An 18,971-nucleotide genomic window follows, 5' to 3' on the forward strand; every position below is an offset into this window, starting at 1 on the left:
TGGGGTGGTTGGTTTCCCAGCAACGTCCCCTCGACTCCTTCCTCCCGACGAACACTGCGCTAGCACCCCGACGGCGCACCCCGCCTTATCTCGCTCATTTCTCCCACTCTCCTTCCTCCCACCTCCGACCGCCTGCCAAGTGCCATGTAAGTCCTCCAAATACTCTTCTTTCCCACCCATCATCCCCGGCCGGCCCTTTTCTTCTACCAACAACGACGCTGCACCAGCTGCAGCCTTTGTGATCCTCGCTCGTACCAGCCCCGCTGACATTGTCTCCAGCCCGCCCACAAGTGAACACGTCAGTCGGCACGGATCCACGCCATGATGTTCGTTACAAAATCCAGGAAGACTACAACCCTCACGCTCCTTTGCCTCGCTATCCTCGCACTGGCCACTTTCTCAGAGGCCAATGACTTATCCCCCCAACGTCGCGACCATGTCGACGTACGACGCATGATCAAGAAGCGCACCCCGGGGCTGGCTGGCCTGGTCGGCCTCGGTGACGATCCCCCGGCGGCGGGTAGCAGTACGTCTGCTACCGCGTCTAGCACCGCTGCGAGCAGTGCGGCTTCGTCGGCGGCCTCCAGCTCCGCCGCATCCGCGACCTCCGCCTCGTCCAGTGCTTCCAGCGCTGCTTCCTCGAGTGCCAGCTCTTCGGTATGTAGCTCGTGCTTGCGTTTGTTCAACGTACTCATCTCAAAACGCACCAATAGGCATCGTCGAGCTCGGCCTCGTCTAGCGCGTCCTCGTCGTCCGCCTCATCCAGTTCGAGCAGCGCCTCGAGCTCCAGTGCCTCGAGTACTAGCTCTGCGTCTTCTACCAGTGCTACATCTGCTTCTCAGACCTCAGATGCCGGTACCGACGCTGCTACAGCAACCCCTACTGATACCCAGGACTCTGGTGCCACCGGCTCCTCCCACCGCGTCACCAGCACTGTGACCACGCCCGCGAGCGCTACCGCAGCTGCCAACGCTGCTTCTGCTTCCAGCACGTCCAAGGTCACGAAGACTACCCTCGTTGTGATCGTCTCGGTCGCCGGTTCCGTTGGGTTTGTTGCCATCGCGTGGACGCTCTTCCGCAAGTGGAAGCTCCGCCCGTCTGCGCACTTCGACGACCGCATGGCCCCCATCGACTGGCAGCCCACCCTCGACAACGACGACGGCATCCCGAGGCACCGCCGCATCTCGGCCGCTTCGCACGGTTCCTTCCAGTCCGGCGCCGGTCACAACGACGGTGCCTATGGTTCGGACAGCGGCCATGGTCACGGCAACCCCTCGCAGCTTAACCCGATCCCGGACCACGACTTCACCGCCGGCCCGAACGCGCTCGCCCCTGTCGGTGGCTACGCCGACCTCCAACGCGGCCCGAGCCCTTCCCCGCAGATGGGCGAGCTCCAGCGTGGCCCGAGCGTCTCGCACGCGAACTACGCCGCCGACCCGTACAGCGTGTCGGCCTACCAGGGTGGTTACTACAACGGCACCGCGGCCAACCAGGTGCGGTACTAAACCGCGCCTGAGCCGCTGTGGAGGGACGGCGCTTCGGCGCAGGTAGAAGACCGTCGCCTCCGGTCCGCTGTTGCTGAAGTTTGTGTATGGATATGAACGCAAGAGATCTATTCAAGATACCTTATTACTTTGTTGTTCCGGCCCTCCCCTGCGAGGTGACCGTCCTCCGTGCCCCTTCCATGCCCGCTGTTATTCTCTGTTCCTTGCCCCCCTCGTGTCCGTACCCGCCCTACTTACCCGGTGAGAATACACCCTCCGTTCGTGGTTCTCCTTGACGCTGTGCGCTTGTGCTTCATCTTCTCGTGGACGTCGCTAGTCGTGTCTTCTCGCCTACACAAGTGCTGTGAGCCTCTGGTATGCCACTAGTCAATGTTCAGCTATCCGTGGCTATAACAATGCTACGCCGTGGTTCTTGATGCGTGGAGGCTGCGATGGACAACGATCGGAAGTACTATTGCTCGTTACCCCAAGTTATTTCGTTGTACATTCTTCGCTTTTACCAGTACTTATCTTTGTATCCTCTGTTCTTGTTCATGTCTATACTGATGTCTCCTGCACGCTTCGCTCGCTTATATAGATGACAAACGGTTCTGTCCTCATCTTGTCAAACACGGTCTGTGCGAGTATGCATTGATTGCCGATAATAGTACATGGAGTGTTGTACCAGATACGATGTGCGTCATGAGAATGCATGAGTGCGTATAGTTATATGCTGTCATGGTTCAGTCACTCATCGGAGGCATCCGAGTCGTCGTTCTCCATCGAGAGGGCTGCAAATCGACTCGAAGCACCGCCCACGACTGGGGTTGGATCCTCTAACTCCTCATCCTCCGTCTCCTCCTCGGCGGCTGACTTCTCGCGATCCGACTCTGCCGTGGCGACATCGTCGCTCTCGACGTCCACATCATGGTCAATGTCAGCCGAGATCCATATCCCAGCACCCTCGACGCCGTCCTGGTGTTCCTCGACGACACGCGGGTCCGTCCCGGGCGGCCAGAACGCCCAGCGGATCCTCGCCTCCGCGAGGGCACGCAGGACTGGCAACACGCACCGCGATCACACAGCATCCGTCAGCCAACCCTAAAAGCTTATGGCCATGAGCACTCACTCGCGTTCCCCGCGCGGCTGACATCCGGCCGACCCGCCTTCGCGGTCACCCAGCCCTTGCGGAGCGCGTGCGCCGTCAGCACGTCCATCGCCGTCCACACTCGCGCCTCGCTGCCAGCCTCCGCGCGCGGCCGCATGCCCGCGCGCCAGGTCCGGCGGTCCTCGGGCGGTGGAGATGCGAGGGTGGGGTGGGTGAGTTGGAGGATGCGCTCGAGGGGGAGGAGCTGCGCGGCGTGGTGCGTGCAGAGGGCGACTGCGGAGACGCGCGAGATGGGCAAGATCGCAGAGAGGACCTGGCAAATAGAATAGTATGGGTTAGTTGGCAGGTGCGATCGCGGTGTGTAGAAAACAATAGAAGTGTGTGTCAGTGCCGATGCGCCCGGTCAGTTGCGCCGAGGAACGCGGGAGAAGGCTAGAAGTGTAGGTGGTGCTGCTCACCTGAGTCTCCATGGGGACATAGTTGGGCATGACCAGCCCGGGGCAATCAACGAGGCGCACATCGTGCGTCCAGAAGAGCGTCTGGAAGTGCTTCGTCTGTTCGTACAACGGCATCGAGTGAGCTGAGGTGGGAAGGTCTCCGGGGCTCGCACACACCTTGCCCGGCGTTCGGGACGCCTTCACCTTGTGCTGCCCGAAGAGCGCGTTCAGGAGGGAAGACTTTCCTACGTTTGGCTGGCCTATCACGAGTGTGAACAGGGACCGCGACTTCGATAGTCAGACATCATAGATGGACCACAAACCTATAAGGCCGATCGTTAGGAACTCCGTTTCCGTAGCATCTCCATCTGCCCTCTCTTCATCACCTTCGTCCGCGGGCGGAGGACCTTCCTGATCCACAGAGCCTTCGTGAGGATGAGTGGCCGGGCGGGGCGCCGCTGCACCACCGACGACGCTGCCTACGCGCTCACCCTCCGCCTCGAGGACAGCCGTCCAATCAACCTCACGCCGCACGCGCGGCTTCCATCGCTCGAGCTTTGCGGGATCGCCCCGCACGTACTCGGGCGGTGTGAGGAGCTCCTCATGCGCGTCCTTGAGTGCCCCGACGAGCGTGCGGCGAAAAGGGAAGGGTAGTCGGGCTTCCAGTGTCTTCTTCTTTCCCTGAGCGGGAGGTGGAGCGCTCTCTAATTCAGCGTATGACTCGACTTGCACGACGCGTGTGCCCGGGTACTTCGCTCGTAGGTACGCGGCCCATGCATCGGCGCGTGCGGGGCCCACGATGTCGACCTTTGTGAGGACCAGAATGATGCGCGTACGCGACGCATACGGAAGGCCAGTGAGATATGAGGAGAGGGCTGGTGGGTAGTGCAGCAAGGGACAGCGAGAGTCGAGGAGGATGAGGAAGATCTGGGAGATCTCGGTCACGCGCCAACTGCCGTAGAGCGTCGAGGTTGAGGAGAACTCGGCTGAGGAAGGAAGGGCGGGGGACGTACAGCTGTCGCCAGACTTCAAGGTTGCGCTCATAGGAGGTGGGTGCACTGGGCATTTTGGCGGCGGGGGCGGGGTCGTCGGGATCTGGCTGGCTCACTGGGGCAGCCCAGTGGTCGACGGCGACATCGGTCTGCGCGAGCCACTTTGCGAAGAGGCCTTCCTCGTTGGCCTCGACTTCTTTCTTGGACATGTCATACCGCCATTTGGGTCGCTTCGGACACGTCAAGGTCAAATTCGGTTTGCCGGCAGATCCGAGTCCGTCTGATTGTTCTTGCCAGATCGCGGCCTGAGGCGGGATCGGTCTAGTGAGCGGGAGCTCGGACGCAAGTTTGCGCGTGGCATCCAAGAAGTCGGCGGGTAATCTGACGAAGGATGATTGGAGACGGCGCGACGCATCGGCGGCCTGGGACGGGCTGTCTAGCGATGTCTGTTTGTTCTGGGGCCGGCCGTGACGGTCGAGCTTGGGCGGGGGTTCGGCGTCGCCTCGTTTTACTGCGCGCTTGAGCTTGGTCTGTTCCTTCTTCTGCTTGGCAGAGAAGGGCTTCTTGCGCGGGGGCATGGGGGGCAGGGGAGAGGCGGTGGCTGAGAGGGCGTCCAGTACGATCAGAATCTGGGGTTTCAGGGATCTCGATAGACGCCCAATTAAGCTTGGGCCGGACACCAGATTTGGAAAGGCTTGGGAAACATCCGGGTCGCGCTCGCAGACAGTGCGCGCCCCATCAGCACTGCTCGTCGCCAGCTGAGCCTCATGCTCATCTCGATACCTGCGAGACCTGCCAAACACAGCGACTCCTCTCTGATCTCGCTGGGATGCTCCTTCCCTCAGCTGAGTCGCAGCGACGCGCCCGCGCTCGCGTCTCCACCCAGTGCCACGACCCACGACCGCAACAGTCCGGGTGCAGTGGTCGCTCTCCCTGGGCCTGCGCAGGACACGCGGTGCGCTAGCAGCGTCGTCGCCTCGACGCAGGTGGCATGCGCGTGAGCCGAAGAGAGGACGCCGCCGCGAATCAGCAGGCAGAGAGCTACTTTGGGCTGGTTGATCGAGCGCGAAGCGGCCGACCCGTGGAAGTGTCCCCCGATCCGTCGTACCTTATAGCATCTATCCACAGCCAGACGCCTACTCCTCACGCCTACCCCCCACCGCCATGCTCGTCCGCCCTACCCCGTCCGTCAGGCCCGGCCCTACCTCCTCCCAGTCCTCTGAATCCCGTCGCAGCGATAGCCCTCCCCGCGAACCCTACCTCCCGCCCTCCGCACCAGCAGAATCCAGGAGACATCCCCCACGCGAGGAGCGTTTTCTCATCCAGTATGGCTCAAAACTTCACAGCTACAGCCGCGACAAGGCCCCTTATCCAGCAAGCTATAACCGCGAGGACCTCGAGCTGTGAGTCTGTCCCGGTGCAATCGAGTCGCGTACGCACCACCCACACAGTACCCACTGTCCAGTGTCCTCCTCGACCACGAGCTCATCCGTACCGCCAAGCGTGGCTCGGGTACATTCATAGACTTCCCAGGAGAAACCCCGAAACGATGTCTGGACCTTGGATGCGGGGTGCGTATGAGCGCGACGCGGCCCAAAGCCTGAACTGAGCGCTGGCGCTAGATGGGTGCATGGACAATCGCCGCAGCAAGGGATTGGCCAGACTGCACGTTCGTGAGTCACTCCTGTGCCACCGGAAGATGCATATCCATATCTGAGAGGGAGTAGGTGGGCTATGACTTGATGAACGTCCAAATCCCGCTATGGGCACTGGAGGACGACATAGCCGAGCGCATCGAATGGGCACATGGTAACCTGTACGTCCCACCTTCGGGCACCCTTGTCTATTGCTTTTCACACCGGACACTAGTCTAAGACAACGTCTCCCATTCGAGGACGAGGAGTTTGACTTCGTGCACATCCATGGGCTCGCGTTCGCAGTCCCAGAAAACAAGGTCACTCATCCCCCTCGTCGCGCGCGCGTCCGTTGAACTCAAATCTCCCCCCTTCTATCACGTCAGTGGATGTTCCTTTACGAGGTATTTCCGCGCCTCTCTCACTGTTCCTTCGATGAATGCAGACTCTCTTTCCCAGGACATTCGGCGCGTCTTGAAGACTGGTGGGACCATCGAGCAGGTTGAGGAAGGTGTGTCCACACTCCCCTGGCTTCTGTGCACACAATCTGGCAACTGACCGAATGGCGCGCCTCCCCACATTCATACACCATCGTTCTCATCGCCGCATGCTCAGATGCTATCTTCCCCGTGCTGCCCCGGTGGTTCACGGAGCCGCTGCATGCGCACATCCGAGGCCCCGGAGCGCACTTCCCGGGCCCCGGCGGCTCTCCGAACTTCCCTCCACCATCGCCGACGGTCGAGCGCTACGGGCGTGATGAAGAGTCCCAGGAAGAGCCGCACGAGCACGCGTTTCTAGAGAGCCTCTTTCATGATGTGTTCGAAAACCGCTTTATTAACCCGACACCGAGCTGTGAGTTGCGGACATGGTGGTTCTACGTGATGTGCTGAAGCTCATTCGCTCGGTAGCGTGTCTGCCAGTATACTTCTCCGCGATTTTCGGACAAGTCGTTTCCCCGCCCGTCCTTCAGTTTCCGATGCCTCCGCTTGCACCTCTAGCGCCTCTCCCCGTCGAGCTGGAAGGCCTGCAATTGCATCTCTCGGCCTCCTCTACTGCGTCAGAACCTGCCCGTGAGCCAGAGCCGTCACGCGGAAGTTCCGATTCCCTTCCGTCCGCAAACAGCGCGACCGACGCGTCGCAGTCTCTCCCTCATTCAAGCACGCCGACGCTTGACTCTGTCATAAGCACAGAGCCAACAACTTATAGCGCACGCTCCTCGATGAGCCACCTTCCCCTTGTCCAGCCAAACCAGCGTACCAGTACTCCTGACAGTACGCGTCATAGCCCGACTCCGCATACAAGCCCTCCGAATACCAGTCCACCAACACCCCTCAGTCCGAGCCCTAGCATGAAGTCGACACGCAGCACGCGCGGCAGCAGCGGCTCGCGACCGTCTCTCACCTCGCAAACGGGCACCTCCCGCGACTCGCATTCGGGCGCGCCGCACCGCGACTCGTACTCGATCTCGCGCACCTCCGGATCGAGCGCGACGGACCGGCCGAGCGTGCCCGCGGGGGACCTGCGCACGGACGACAGCACGTCGCTCGGGGACGCACAGTTCTTCCCCATGGAGACGATCCTGTCGCTGCCCGAGCACAGCCTGAACATGCAGCTCTTCCGCGCGCTCGGGTTCGTGCTGAGCGTGAAGGAGGCGATGTGGGAGGAGCTCATCGTGCGCGTGGGGAGGCCGGACGAGGCGAGGAGGCTGAGGGACGAGTGCGGCTGGGAGGAGGCAGACTTTGCGGAGAGCGGGCTGAGGGAGAAGTTCGAGGGGTGGCTGGAGAGGTACCGGAGGTATGTCCGCTCTCATGCTGTCGTCCGTCTGATTTGACGTGGGTATACCGGGCTGACGTTGGCTGATTGATAGTGATGTTCGTGCGCGCGTATCGCTCTGGTATAGCATGGTCCTGAACGGGTGGCATTATCCCCGTAGGGACCCCATCACGCGAGCAGAGATGCTCGAGGAAGAGCGACTGCGGCAAGACATCCTGGACGCGCGGAGACACGCGAGGGGGGAAGACTTGATGGGGTTCAGCCGGTCAATTAGGGTCATGGTAGGGACGAAGGTACGGCTAGACAGTGAGTCATAGGGGGCATGCCGGACTTGTGATTGGTGGTTTGACAGGATTCCATGATACCACTTATGTCTTTGGAGAGGACAGCTTCAGGGACGATTTGTAGCCTACTGTGTAGTTGTTACGACTATGAAGAGTGTATTCGCACGAGCTGGGCACCATGTCCCCGTTCACGGTAAGTCGATCGTGTCCATGATGCAGGTAGGCGGACGTACTGCGGCCCCGTCCTCTTATGCTTCCACTTTTCTTAGGATGGTTCACACGTATACAGGAATCTGCCCTTCCAGTTCCACGCACTTGCATGACACATGCTTCTTGGACCGCGACACCTGCGCGACACAGACGGTGCTCAGCCTGAGCCTAAACGGTGCGACACGATCACGTGTATGTGCCCCAAAGCGCGTCGTTGCTGCATACACGATGGAGTGGCACAAGGCTCCTGCTCGGACGGTTCTGGAAATGCTTTCTTTCTCATTTAATCACACTCACGAATTACACGCCTCTCGCAGATCCTAGTAATGCCGCGCTCAAGGTGGACTCGGAGCTCAATCTTAATCTCAACCGGCGGACTAGATCGAAAGGACGGCCTGTCAGCCTCATCCACGCGCGTGCTTGGTTAGCACGGGTCTCTGACTGCTTCCTCTTGCCTTAACTTCCTCACAGAGTGCTGCGCTCTCTACTGGTACTGAAAGCTGGTCTTTCTCCTTCCGGATTTAGTTCTTGATCGACCTGTCATTCCTGCATTTGCCAGCATGTCTTCCTCCCGAAAACCCTCCTTCAGTCATACTAGTTCTAGGCCTCGTAGCGTTAACGCTGTCGACGTATGGCCCTCCACCGATACCAGAACTCGAAGCACGAGTCTCAACCAGGACTACGACTTCAAGCATACGGAGGCTTCGGTCTCGGTACCTGGGACTTCAAACATCGACGTTCCCGGAGTTCGTAGTCCAGCTCTTACTGGGTGGAGAACAGACAGTGCGCGGAGTATTGGTGGTCCAGAGGTACCGTCGCCTCCCAGTGTTTACACCGTGGACTCCCCGACTAGCAGCTGCTACAATACTACGGGTGCTAGCAACCCCCATGACTACTTCCCTACTCCCAACTCTCGCCCGCCCTCCGAGCTACGACGGAGCCGATCTGGCCTCGTTGTAGCAGAAGAGGAGACTGCATCCCCACTCAGCATCGGAGCGGATGAGCTTGCGGACGACACATACATTCCCGCCTCGGCATCCCAAGTCTCTGCGCCATTGAGTGGCCCACCAAGGCCGCCTGATACCAGCATACAAGAGGTCGACTCGCCTGCTAGCAGCGGGACTAGGATGCGCTTCGGCAGGCGCTACGACCAAGCTCCTACGCCAGGTATCTACCTCGAAAGGCGCCGACCCTCCCGCGCTAGCGATGAAAGAGTAGTCGGGACCAGCCACGATGTAGTGGAAGACGACGATGTTAATGCACCTCGGTTCGCCTCCGATCATGAAGACGCCTCTGGCCTGTTCGGCGATTACAAGTTTGGGCAGTCTGTCAACGATACGGATTACTTCTCGTTCAGAAAGGGATTGGCAGCCCCAGGAAGTCGACACCTGAATGCTCCGAATGCCCATGAAGAAGTGTCACCAAAGTCTACGCCTGTCGAGGGCTATACGCCTTTTAAGAGCTATGCACCCCAGGAGAGACAACGTGCGGAAGGCATGGACCAGACGGCAGATACCATCCGCACAAATGACAGCGCCTCCACCACTGGTCACCGTGACTCGACCACATCGTCTGTCACACTTGTCCCTCCTCCAGACGAGGAAAAGCCCGACAATGGTGACAGGAAGGGCTCGAGGGTATTCTGGCCATTCGGCAGAAATCAGAGCAAGGATGAACTCGAGGGAAGCCCTCCAGGGCGGTCAAAACACGCGTACCGGGAGAAGGTTCAGAAGATGAGGAATGGCGAGAATGTGCGCCCGGGCTGCAAGAGGCTAACCACGAGTAAGTCTGCTTCTAGTAAATCAATTGTCAGATGAGCCTCACCATGCAATTCTACAGCGAGTATCAAGCGAGAGAAGTTTGTCATGAAGCTTGCCAAAGCACTCCTTGCCTTCGGCGCACCCTCTCACCGAATCGAATCGCAACTCCAGTCCGCCTCGCACGTCCTCCGCCTCGATGCGCGCTTCGTGCACTTCCCGAACATGATCATGGTGACATTCCAGAGTCCACAAGGGAGCACCAACGAGATCCACTTCATCCGCGCAAGTGGTCGGGTTGCCCTCACATCGCTGCACAGGGTTCATACCGTCTACCGGGAAGTCCTTCATGACAGGCTCAGCACTGACGAGGGTGTGAAGAAGCTCGATGAGATCCTCCGTGCCAAACCACACTACTCGATTTACTTTCGGTGCCTGCTGGCGTTTATTTGCGCGTCGATAATCTGCGTTTTGGCGTTCGGTGGTTCCCTACTGGATATGTTCCTTGCGGGTGCAGCTGCGTCGATACTGCAACTACTCGGCTTGCGGGCGGCGGCGAAGAGCTCTGTATATGCGAACGTTTATGAGTGAGCGGTTTTGAACATTTGGTCAACGGTGGGCTAACTCATATACTTCGTACAGGATCTCTGTCTCCATCATCGTGTCCTTTGTCGCCCGTGGCTTTGGGACCGTTCCGAACCAGATCTTTTGTTTCAGCGCCATCTCTTCAGGAGGCGTCGTACTCGTTCTCCCTGGATTTACAGTGTGTAAGTGACGCATGCGTGTCTTCTGTAAGATGTCATAGTGACATAGTCTGTCAGTGGTCTCTGCGCTTGAACTCACAGCACAGAACATCATGTGCGGGTCTGTACGGATGGTCTATGCAGTCATCTACACGCTCTTCCTCGTGAGTCCTCAGTGGAACTAAAAAATCAATGCTGATGCCGTGCCCAGGGATTCGGCTTGACGATCGGTTCCGAACTCTTCCTAGTCATCGTCCCCGAGGCTCGGAAAGCGCAAGACATCACCACTCTGCTAGAAAGTCATACATATCACGGCTATCTGCTCAACAACAACGCGTCCATACCACTTGCGCAGACGTCCGGCACCTGGTCGTTCACGGACATTAGTCAGGCACAGAGTCGCGTCATCAAAGGTTAGTGGTCCCCGATCCTTAACCCACTAGTCAGCAAGACTTCATCATACACTTGCTCAGGATGCTATCGTGATCCGACTTGGCCGTGGTGGAGGCAGCCATTCCCGTGGTGGACGGCGTTCTTTCTGGTTCCGCTCTACTCGTTTTGCTCGTCATTGGCAAATCTTCAGGCCATCAGGAGTGCGCAAATGGCGGCCATGGTGGTTTTCTCATGCGCTGCCTATGCCGCCAACAGGGGAGCCAACCTTGTTTTCTCAAATCGGCCCGAGATGGTCTCTGCAGTTGGCTCGGTCGTCATTGGCGTATGTGGTAACATCTGGTCTCGACTCGGCGGTGGAACAGCGTTCACAGTCATGGTGACGGGTGTCTTGTTCCTGGTCCCGGTGCGTACGCACCATCCACTTTGTCGTCACCCGAATTGACAGATGACGTGACCAGTCTGCGCTCGGGAATGGTGGTGGGCTCATTGGCAGCTACAACACGTCGTCGCAAGAGTACAGCAACAGTTTCGACTTGGGTGTGCGCATGATCGAAGTCGGCATTGGTGTGACACTGGGCCTCTTCCTGGCTGCGATGCTAGTCTACTCCTGGGGTGGTAGGAAGTCTGGGGGTCACTTCGGCTTCTAGGAGAATCACCTGGGATCCGTTGCATTCCTATACGTGCCTGTTCAGTGTACTTCAACAGCAATGGAAGGATTACTACTCATTTCAAAGCGCGACAGCTATTACATCCAGGAGAACTAAGGTACAGGACGGTCGTACAGTTGGGATCGTCTAGCAAAATATCATATCAATATGTTACCTAGCCCCCAAACAACTCGCTCAATTCTTCGAGGCGGCGATGAAGCATCTCCGCCTTGCTGAAGCTCGAACCCCCCAAGGTCATATTCGCGAGCTCGGTCTTCTTCCTTTGCACTTCCAGCAGCCGATCCTCAATGGAATTCTCGATGATGAATTTGACCGTGAGGACAGGCCGTGTTTGACCGAGTCGATGCTGTAAGGAGTTGTCGTCAGCAAAACAGGCGCACTACTTCAGTAAGGCGGGCATACAATACGATCGACGGCTTGGTTCTCCACAGCAGGATTCCTGCAAACCTCGTCAGCGCGGGTCTCGATTACGCTACGAGTAACATACCAATACGGATCCATCAAATAGACGCGCTGAGCGGCGGTAAGATTGAGACCTACTCCGCCAGCCTTCAAGCTGACAAGTAGAACCTCGCAGGAAGGATCATGCTTCAATGATTCCATAGCTCGTGTTCGTTCATCACGCTTCATGGTGCCATCCAACCGACTGTAGCGGATGCCCGCAATTTCCAACGCGTCTTCGACCCTGTGGATGATATGGTCAGACACCCTTCCCGAATGAATGCACTGAAGACACTCACTTATCGAGCATGGTCGTCCATTGCGAGCTACGTAGGTTGTCAGTAAGTAGACTGGCGGGCAACTTGAAAAGGAGATACACACAAGACCACCGTCTTTACCACACCATCCCCGATGGCATTGCCATCACCGTCGACCATTTGTAGTTCAATCGATGATGGATCGTAGTTCGCCGAGTACGGATTCCCTCTCGAGGACTCCATTAGATCGGACAGGAGAGCCTTCACCTTCGTGGACGGATGGAAGTTCTCTAGCAGGATACCTTTCTGCCTCTTCTCCTTCTTGATTGCTTTCTTCTTTGCCAGTGAGTCCGGCGTAGCCGTTTCAGGATTGACTTCGACAACGTCGTAGAAGTTGAGCCCAGTCTGACACACAGAACAACACCGCCCGATGTCATGCGAGACATTGGGCCAACCAGGAGCGACGGAATTACGGAAGCAGAGAATGCAGAAGAGGTGTTGACAGCGAGTGAGGATGGGATGCGGCGCAGACGGACTATTCTGACGTGTCGACGTTCGGGATGATCCGGCTTTGGGTTTCCTGCCGCGCTTGCCAGAACCTGTGGCGCCGTCCATCTCGCCCAGACCGCCGTCAAGGTTGTCCTGCGAGCCGGCAAGCTCGCAACCACACTCGACGCACTGCGTGACGCCTGCTTCCCTGAGGAGGGCGAAGATCGTCGTGGCGCGCTGCGGATTGAGGCCCTCTCGAGCGACCGTCGCTACAATGTCGTCGTAGGAGACCGACTGATCCTGTCCATCGCCGATGAGGCCAAGTCCCTTGTCCCGTACGAGCTCGAAGTGATCACAGATCTGACGCAGGCGGAGGATCTTCTGGAGGATGCCGACATAGTTCTTCATGACTTCATTCTTGTCTGATAGCTCGTTGAACTCGGCCTTCGACTCGGTGAAGAACTGGTCGTATATCGCCTGCTCCTCTGCGTCGAACTTCAGATAGCGTAACTCGTCCTTCCTCGGTGGAAGCGAGAGGATCTTGCGACCGTCTTCCGCTGTCGACTCCTTCGTGCGACGAAGAGTAATGCACTTCATAATCGTTTGCAGACGCGCAACGCCAAGGGGTTGTCCGTATTTGACAGGCGTGCCAATGAACTCCGTCCAGATGCCCTTGTCGTCGAGCGGCTCTAAGCGGAGGAACTTGATGAGAGCGTATACGTCATCCAGCTTATTCTGAACGGGGGTACCCGTCAGGCATAGTCGGCGATCTGCAACGAGATCGCACGAGGCCCGGCAGGCGACAGTACTCGTCTCCTTGATCGAGCTAGCCAACGCGAGTCAACAAATGCCGACGCTGAGAAAGAGACGATGACCTACTGGGCTTCGTCGAGAACGACTCTGAACCAGTCGACGCTCTGCAAAGGACTCGTCACCTCCACGCCATTGCCACACTTCTTTCTCTTCTTCCCAGCCTTCTTCGGCTTCGAGAGCTTGATAAACTGATTTCCCCTTTCGTCGACCTCGAGACGCTCGCCGTCCGAGCTATTGTCGTCCTCGTCATCGTCGTCCTCCGCGGAGGCCATGCTCTTCGTCTGCTTCGAAAACTCCGAAGCTAGAGTCGAGTACGTGGTGATAACCGCGTCGAAGTCCGCCAGGAACGTAGGATCGGGGCGTCGTGCATTGCCGTGGTAGACATAGACGCGGAGGGGCGCTCCCTCGCGGATGCGCCCAAGAGTCGTATGTGGCTCTGCCTTCACCAAGGTCGACGCAGAGCTGGTCGCAAAGGTGTACAATCCTGAGCCATTGGGAAGGGCATTGGGGCAGGGCGTAGAAGTCCCACTAGTAGCACTACCCCCGACGCCGCCGCCGCCTCCCACGACCTGAACTTCACCCCGCCAATGCTCTCGGAACTGGTCTTCCCAGTTGGATACCGTCGATAGCGGGCAGATGATGAGTGTCGCGCGGGTCCGGACCTTGATGCGACATGCCCTCGCGTACCCGGCATCCTCGCGATCCTGCTCCCGGCTGGACTTCGCCTTGCCCTTGGAAGAACTGCCTTGTCCGTGCTGCGTCGGCATGCCCCACACACTTCCGGCGAAATGATCGGCAGTCAATGTAGGCTCCGAGAGCTCGGGTAGCGCGCTCGGCCGCACAATGGGCGTAGCAGCGTATTGACGTGCAGAGGGTAATGTCGCGGCGATGAGAGATACGCATGTGATGGTCTTGCCCAAACCCATCTGCGACGAGGAAACAGTCAGTTCACAAGCATACAATCAGTGTTTTTAGCACGCACATCGTCGGCGAGTATACAGCTCTTAGCTTCCTGAGGGTCTCGATGAGTCTCTCGCTGCGTGATGAGGTGCATCCACGAGCGTTGACCCGTGATAGGATTCACTCGCTCCTGCCAGAGAGACGAATGCTTGCCAGACGGGCCCGAGCCGGGACGCTCCCTTTCTCGTTCCAAAAGAAACGTCAGCGCCTTCTTCTGGTGAGGGTAGAGTGTGGTCGCTATCTCAGGTGCTGTAGAACGCGAGGATTTGAGTCAAAGTGCACCACCAGAGGCAAAGCTCGAGGAACACTTACTAGGTTCAGTCTCCTGCAATTCGTCTCCATCTCGCAAGCTCTTGAATAACTCGTCGACCTGGCTGCGCTGAATTTCAACACTCTTGCCGGATACTCCAGGAGCGGCCCATCGGCCCATGTTGTTGCCCCCTGGCCCGGAGTAGCCCACGCGGCCGTTCTGGTAGTTATTTCGATTGTGACCGCCCGGCGGAGGATTATGAGGGTTGTAGTAATATTGGCTCATTACGCGGTGGATGTCTCCAGGGAGCGTGGGGTGATCAAGCAGAAGCCCAGACTGTTGTAGGTAGCCCGCGACGACTGGAATATTGCCCTTGGGCGTGTAGACTAGCAACTGTAGAGGCAATATAGGAAGCTTGCAAACCACGTTAGACAACACACGGATACAACACAGGGGGACTCACATTAGGCATACCACGCCGCACCTTAGCATCTAATCGGATGAGGCCCTTCCCCAGCATGGGGCCCAAGAAGGCGGCGGCCTTCTGCTCGACAAATGCGAAACTCTCGCCCTGCAAGACCTCGCCCGCTGGAGACTTGCTAGAAGGCGTCTTGATATGAATCGTCTCCGAGCCTGCTGCCTTGTGTGGCGTATGCTCGTAAGTCAAGCGTACCGGCGCCCACTCGGCGTCAGCATGCTCTTGAGCAAGGAGATATGGTATCGGGTACAAGACGAGCGCTGTGACCGTCAATTGCCCGATACATACGGGTGTCTTGGGAGGTAAGTCCGGCGGCAAATTTCCCTGCTGTGGTTGGGGCGGATGAAGCGCGACCGGGGGAGGGGATGGAGAACTCGTCAGATCAATGACTTGCCGGGACGAGCTACTTGATCGCATAAGTCCATGGCGAGACGGGGACGGCGCAGGTATTGAGAGTCGCTGTGTGGCCTCAGGCTTGGCTCGGTCCGGGAAAAACGCAGAGGAAGTAGATGGGCCATTGAACGGTGGCGGGCGAATGGAAGATGGTATTAGAGCTTGCGGCCCTCGAAGATGAGGTTGGTGCTGCCATGGAGATGAATGCGGGGGCATGTTTGGCTGTCCTATGGGGGGAAGGATCGCGGAAGCGGACATCACGGGTGTAAGACCGGAGGACTGTGGTTGAGAGCGCGCTCGCTCCTCCGACATCGATTCGCATGAGGCGTTAAAGCTGCGCGAGCTGGGGCATGGTCTTTTGAGAAGCCTGTCCTCGGGCTGATATGGATCGCGGTCGTCGTCATCGAGTGTCAAGTCAATAGGATTCGACCGAGAGTAGTGTTGCATTGCCGGCAGAGCAGAGTGAGATGCTCCGTGCGAGGCTGTACTGGTAGAGCTTGGCGACGACATTGGTGCTCTCCGGGCTGTGAGTGGCCGAGGAGGTCGTCAAGAATTATAGGAAGGAAGAACTCGCGCGACGGCGAGGCCGGGGTCGTTCAGGTCAAATACCGAGGGCAGTTGAGCTTGACGAGCGCCCTAGGGGCTCTGCTTATACACGTGACTCAGCAGGGCGGACACGCAAGAGCAACGCAAGAGGGACAAAACTCTCACCTCTCCCCTTTTGTCTCTGCGGCTCCGGCAGGCCACAGCTTACTCCGCGTGAACAATTGTGGCTCTTCCTGTGTTCGCGGCGGGCAATGCGATGGCAGAGCGAAGACGACAACTGGTGGAAGATGCTGGGACCGAGATGTGGGAGGCCCGCATACTCGCCACCGCGACTCTACTTGCAGTGTCGCAAACGACGCCCATTAGTCATTCCACCGAGATCCGCGGTTGACACAGGTTGGCCACCTCATAATCCGGGGAAAGGGCCTTCGGCCAAACTCAAGTCCCTATCGGTATCCCGGTGCATTTGTCAGACTCCCTGTCATCGCTCCCCCCGACCTCGGGAAGTCTCGTGTGGTTCCTCACTTACGCGGTGCGTCCTCGTACCACTCTTGCTGGCTATCTGGTACTACGACAACTGCTCGACTTATACGCCTGTCCGCCGTGGACACTGCTCTGTTTCGCCGGCGCAGTATGTACAGCCCTGCTATCATTTCAGTGTTTGGCAGGCGCGATTGACGCGTGGTTTAATTATCAATTACCTTGAGTAGGTGGATGCGCAGAGGCGTATGTTCTGACTCTCTGATCCGCAATGTCAGAAATTCACATCCCACAGAAAGGCTGCGCGTTACACTGCATCACATGCTGACCAAAAGGACGGAAGGAGGATTGAAAATGGACCGCATGCGGTTTGCTTTCGGTCTAGATCAGCCCATGGTACACGTCGTCAGCGCCGGGAGTGGCTTCCATCGAATTGAAGGTGCAGGTACCTTTTTCAACTGAAAGACGACGCGTTGAAATGTATCCGCTCCGTCTTGCGCCAAGCGTAGTTGGTTGTGGTGTGCTTTCCCATGGGAAGTTCTGTATCAACCCAGTTCGGACGTGCAGATACACTATATATTGAGGTGCGGTCTGTGCGGTACAGTGAGTTTCCAATTCCTGTTCAACCTAGCCATTGCGGTCAGTACTCAAGCTCAAGGTTGACAGAACACGTTCCCCGGGCCAATTGGTCTGTTCATGTGCGTCCGCCGTGTCTTCAATTTGAATCATTCCCGTCCCGCAGAGTGGTTGAAACCTGTTCGCGGCGGACCGCCCTTTCTTCAAACCCCCCCTATGACTAGGTTTGATCGGTAAACGTACCAGACTGATAGATCGTCTTGAGCTGGCTGGCTTTGTCAGGGTCGAGCAAGGTGTAGCTTCCCTTAGTAATCAGCACGGGAAGTCAGCTAGACCGAGCTCTCGAATTATGATACATGTTGACAAATCCGCGACAGATCGTCCGCGGAACACTACTTAGGTTGCCTCTTCGTACTCCGGCTGAGGCCGACACAAGCTCTGCAGAATCCACAAACCCGACGCTGTTCAGGTGCAATGCTGGCATGCCATGAGACATACTGTCCTTCCTCGGCAACATTCGTGACTCGGCACATGCGGTAGCCTACTCATCTACGTCGCAGCTGGGATACCGAAGGCCTGGCTTCGCACTATTAGGTTGCCCTGTGCGGTGCTTCGTTCACGTCTGACCTATTAGACTCGAGAGCGTGCCTTCATTCGGAATTGGCGCGCTTCTGCAGGGCAGGCCCGGCAGGGATCATCCATACGACTCGGGCGCAGTGACTCTACGGTAATCAATGTACCGTATGCGCGAGCTGGACCTGACAAGGAAGTCAACCCACACAATACGTAGAAGACTGGGCTGAGCTTGTTATGAATTCATCTCCATCTCCGTCCATGCAGCCTTCGCCACTTGCGGGGCGCCGTCAAGATAACGGGCCCTATGTAGATGCATTCACTCAGCGACAAGTCGCATTTCTTGCGGACCACACATCCAGATAACATGCCAGAGACTTACGTCTACCAGAGGAAGACAGACTCTTCGAATGGTGCTGCAGCGAGGAGGCCGCGAGGCAGACGAGGCAAATTGTAGTGTTATATTCGAAGAGTACAGTAACAGAGCTACAAGATCGGACACGGAGAGCGAGGTGCGACTGGACTTATGAAGACATACGGCAAGAAATAGACCAAAGTGCAGCAAGATACAGTTATTCAGCAGGAACTGACAGCGTATGGCAGTTGTTGGGCCCTTCAAGATTGGAGGCGCGCCAGGCGCTCTGTTTTTGCACTTCGAGTGCGGTTGGTGGAGAGGCGGGCGATGAAGTGGTCACTTATGTGACCCACAAGTTGGGTCAAACCACCGCAGTTCGCTCGCCTGAAAGCAAGGCTTGAGTGAGATGCACTTGAACGCCATCATCTGTGGATACGCCTGGCCACTCCCCTGCCCGCGTCCCACCTCTCTCACTTAGGCGGGCTTTCTCTCAAGCGAGCGAGTTGCAATGGGTTGTACCATACCTTGGTGCTCATAAGCACGGCTCAAATTTGGACCATTGCAAACTAGCATGGAACACAGCATATGCATGCGAGTGATACCCATATATATTCCCGGAGGAACCGCGTCAGAGCCGTCACACTCAAGAGCGCGACGGTTATGACTCGGCCCACCATGCTAGCGTGTGATGGTACAAATACACCTTGAACGAACCAGCGGTCACAGTTTAGGAACTGATAAGAGCTCAGGCACCTACAGAGAGAGTGAGTCGATCCCGTGCGGCAACAAGGAGGCACTTGACATACGTGGTGCCCAGCCCATGGCATAGTAAGCTTGTCTGGCGGCCTCCTCTTTAGCAAGTTGCTTGCTAGCACCA

At 57.6% G+C, this 18,971-nt stretch overlaps 6 protein-coding genes across 6 annotated transcripts; 4 read left to right on the top strand and 2 right to left on the bottom strand.

Moving 5' to 3' along the window:
* Positions 1 to 321: 321 nt before the first annotated feature.
* Positions 322 to 1,505, top strand: C8Q71DRAFT_857297 (uncharacterized protein; the record flags this gene model as incomplete). Its single annotated transcript, XM_047927397.1, has 2 exons — positions 322 to 657; positions 714 to 1,505. The coding sequence occupies 2 exons, from the start codon at positions 322 to 324 to the stop codon at positions 1,503 to 1,505; spliced, it is 1,128 nt and encodes a 375-aa protein (XP_047779134.1).
* A 613-nt stretch (positions 1,506 to 2,118) lies between these two features.
* On the bottom strand, positions 2,119 to 4,632 carry C8Q71DRAFT_834063 (GTPase). Its single transcript, XM_047926406.1, has 6 exons — positions 4,043 to 4,632; positions 3,353 to 3,981; positions 3,207 to 3,289; positions 3,051 to 3,146; positions 2,614 to 2,905; positions 2,119 to 2,542 (listed from the first exon to the last, which is right to left on the bottom strand). Exons 1-6 carry the CDS (start codon positions 4,597 to 4,599, stop codon positions 2,232 to 2,234), a joined length of 1,968 nt encoding a protein of 655 aa, XP_047779135.1. The 5' UTR covers positions 4,600 to 4,632; the 3' UTR covers positions 2,119 to 2,231.
* A 55-nt stretch (positions 4,633 to 4,687) lies between these two features.
* Positions 4,688 to 7,879, top strand: C8Q71DRAFT_907032 (uncharacterized protein). The gene is made up of 10 exons (XM_047928941.1): positions 4,688 to 5,424; positions 5,487 to 5,592; positions 5,644 to 5,694; positions 5,749 to 5,837; positions 5,891 to 5,975; positions 6,042 to 6,059; positions 6,115 to 6,166; positions 6,271 to 6,507; positions 6,564 to 7,449; positions 7,523 to 7,879. The coding sequence occupies exons 1-10, from the start codon at positions 5,186 to 5,188 to the stop codon at positions 7,743 to 7,745; spliced, it is 1,986 nt and encodes a 661-aa protein (XP_047779136.1). The 5' UTR covers positions 4,688 to 5,185; the 3' UTR covers positions 7,746 to 7,879.
* A 293-nt stretch (positions 7,880 to 8,172) lies between these two features.
* On the top strand, positions 8,173 to 11,537 carry C8Q71DRAFT_756279 (uncharacterized protein). The gene is made up of 7 exons (XM_047923588.1): positions 8,173 to 9,704; positions 9,762 to 10,266; positions 10,322 to 10,446; positions 10,501 to 10,586; positions 10,634 to 10,835; positions 10,896 to 11,218; positions 11,274 to 11,537. Exons 1-7 carry the CDS (start codon positions 8,483 to 8,485, stop codon positions 11,460 to 11,462), a joined length of 2,652 nt encoding a protein of 883 aa, XP_047779137.1. The 5' UTR covers positions 8,173 to 8,482; the 3' UTR covers positions 11,463 to 11,537.
* Positions 11,502 to 16,191, bottom strand: C8Q71DRAFT_579620 (SNF2 family N-terminal domain-containing protein). Its single transcript, XM_047919486.1, has 9 exons — positions 15,157 to 16,191; positions 14,756 to 15,107; positions 14,466 to 14,692; positions 13,550 to 14,409; positions 12,306 to 13,496; positions 12,224 to 12,250; positions 11,971 to 12,168; positions 11,886 to 11,922; positions 11,502 to 11,829 (listed from the first exon to the last, which is right to left on the bottom strand). Exons 1-9 carry the CDS (start codon positions 16,072 to 16,074, stop codon positions 11,638 to 11,640), a joined length of 4,002 nt encoding a protein of 1,333 aa, XP_047779138.1. The 5' UTR covers positions 16,075 to 16,191; the 3' UTR covers positions 11,502 to 11,637.
* Position 16,192: 1 nt separating this feature from the next.
* Positions 16,193 to 17,303, top strand: C8Q71DRAFT_579821 (uncharacterized protein). The gene is made up of 3 exons (XM_047919487.1): positions 16,193 to 16,816; positions 16,869 to 17,193; positions 17,257 to 17,303. Exons 1-2 carry the CDS (start codon positions 16,362 to 16,364, stop codon positions 17,050 to 17,052), a joined length of 639 nt encoding a protein of 212 aa, XP_047779139.1. The 5' UTR covers positions 16,193 to 16,361; the 3' UTR covers positions 17,053 to 17,193; positions 17,257 to 17,303.
* Positions 17,304 to 18,971: the final 1,668 nt, after the last annotated feature.

Source organism: Rhodofomes roseus, assembly GCF_022264815.1.
Source record: "Rhodofomes roseus strain CIRM-BRFM 1785 chromosome Unknown C8Q71scaffold_9, whole genome shotgun sequence".
NCBI lineage: Eukaryota > Fungi > Basidiomycota > Agaricomycetes > Polyporales > Fomitopsidaceae > Rhodofomes > Rhodofomes roseus.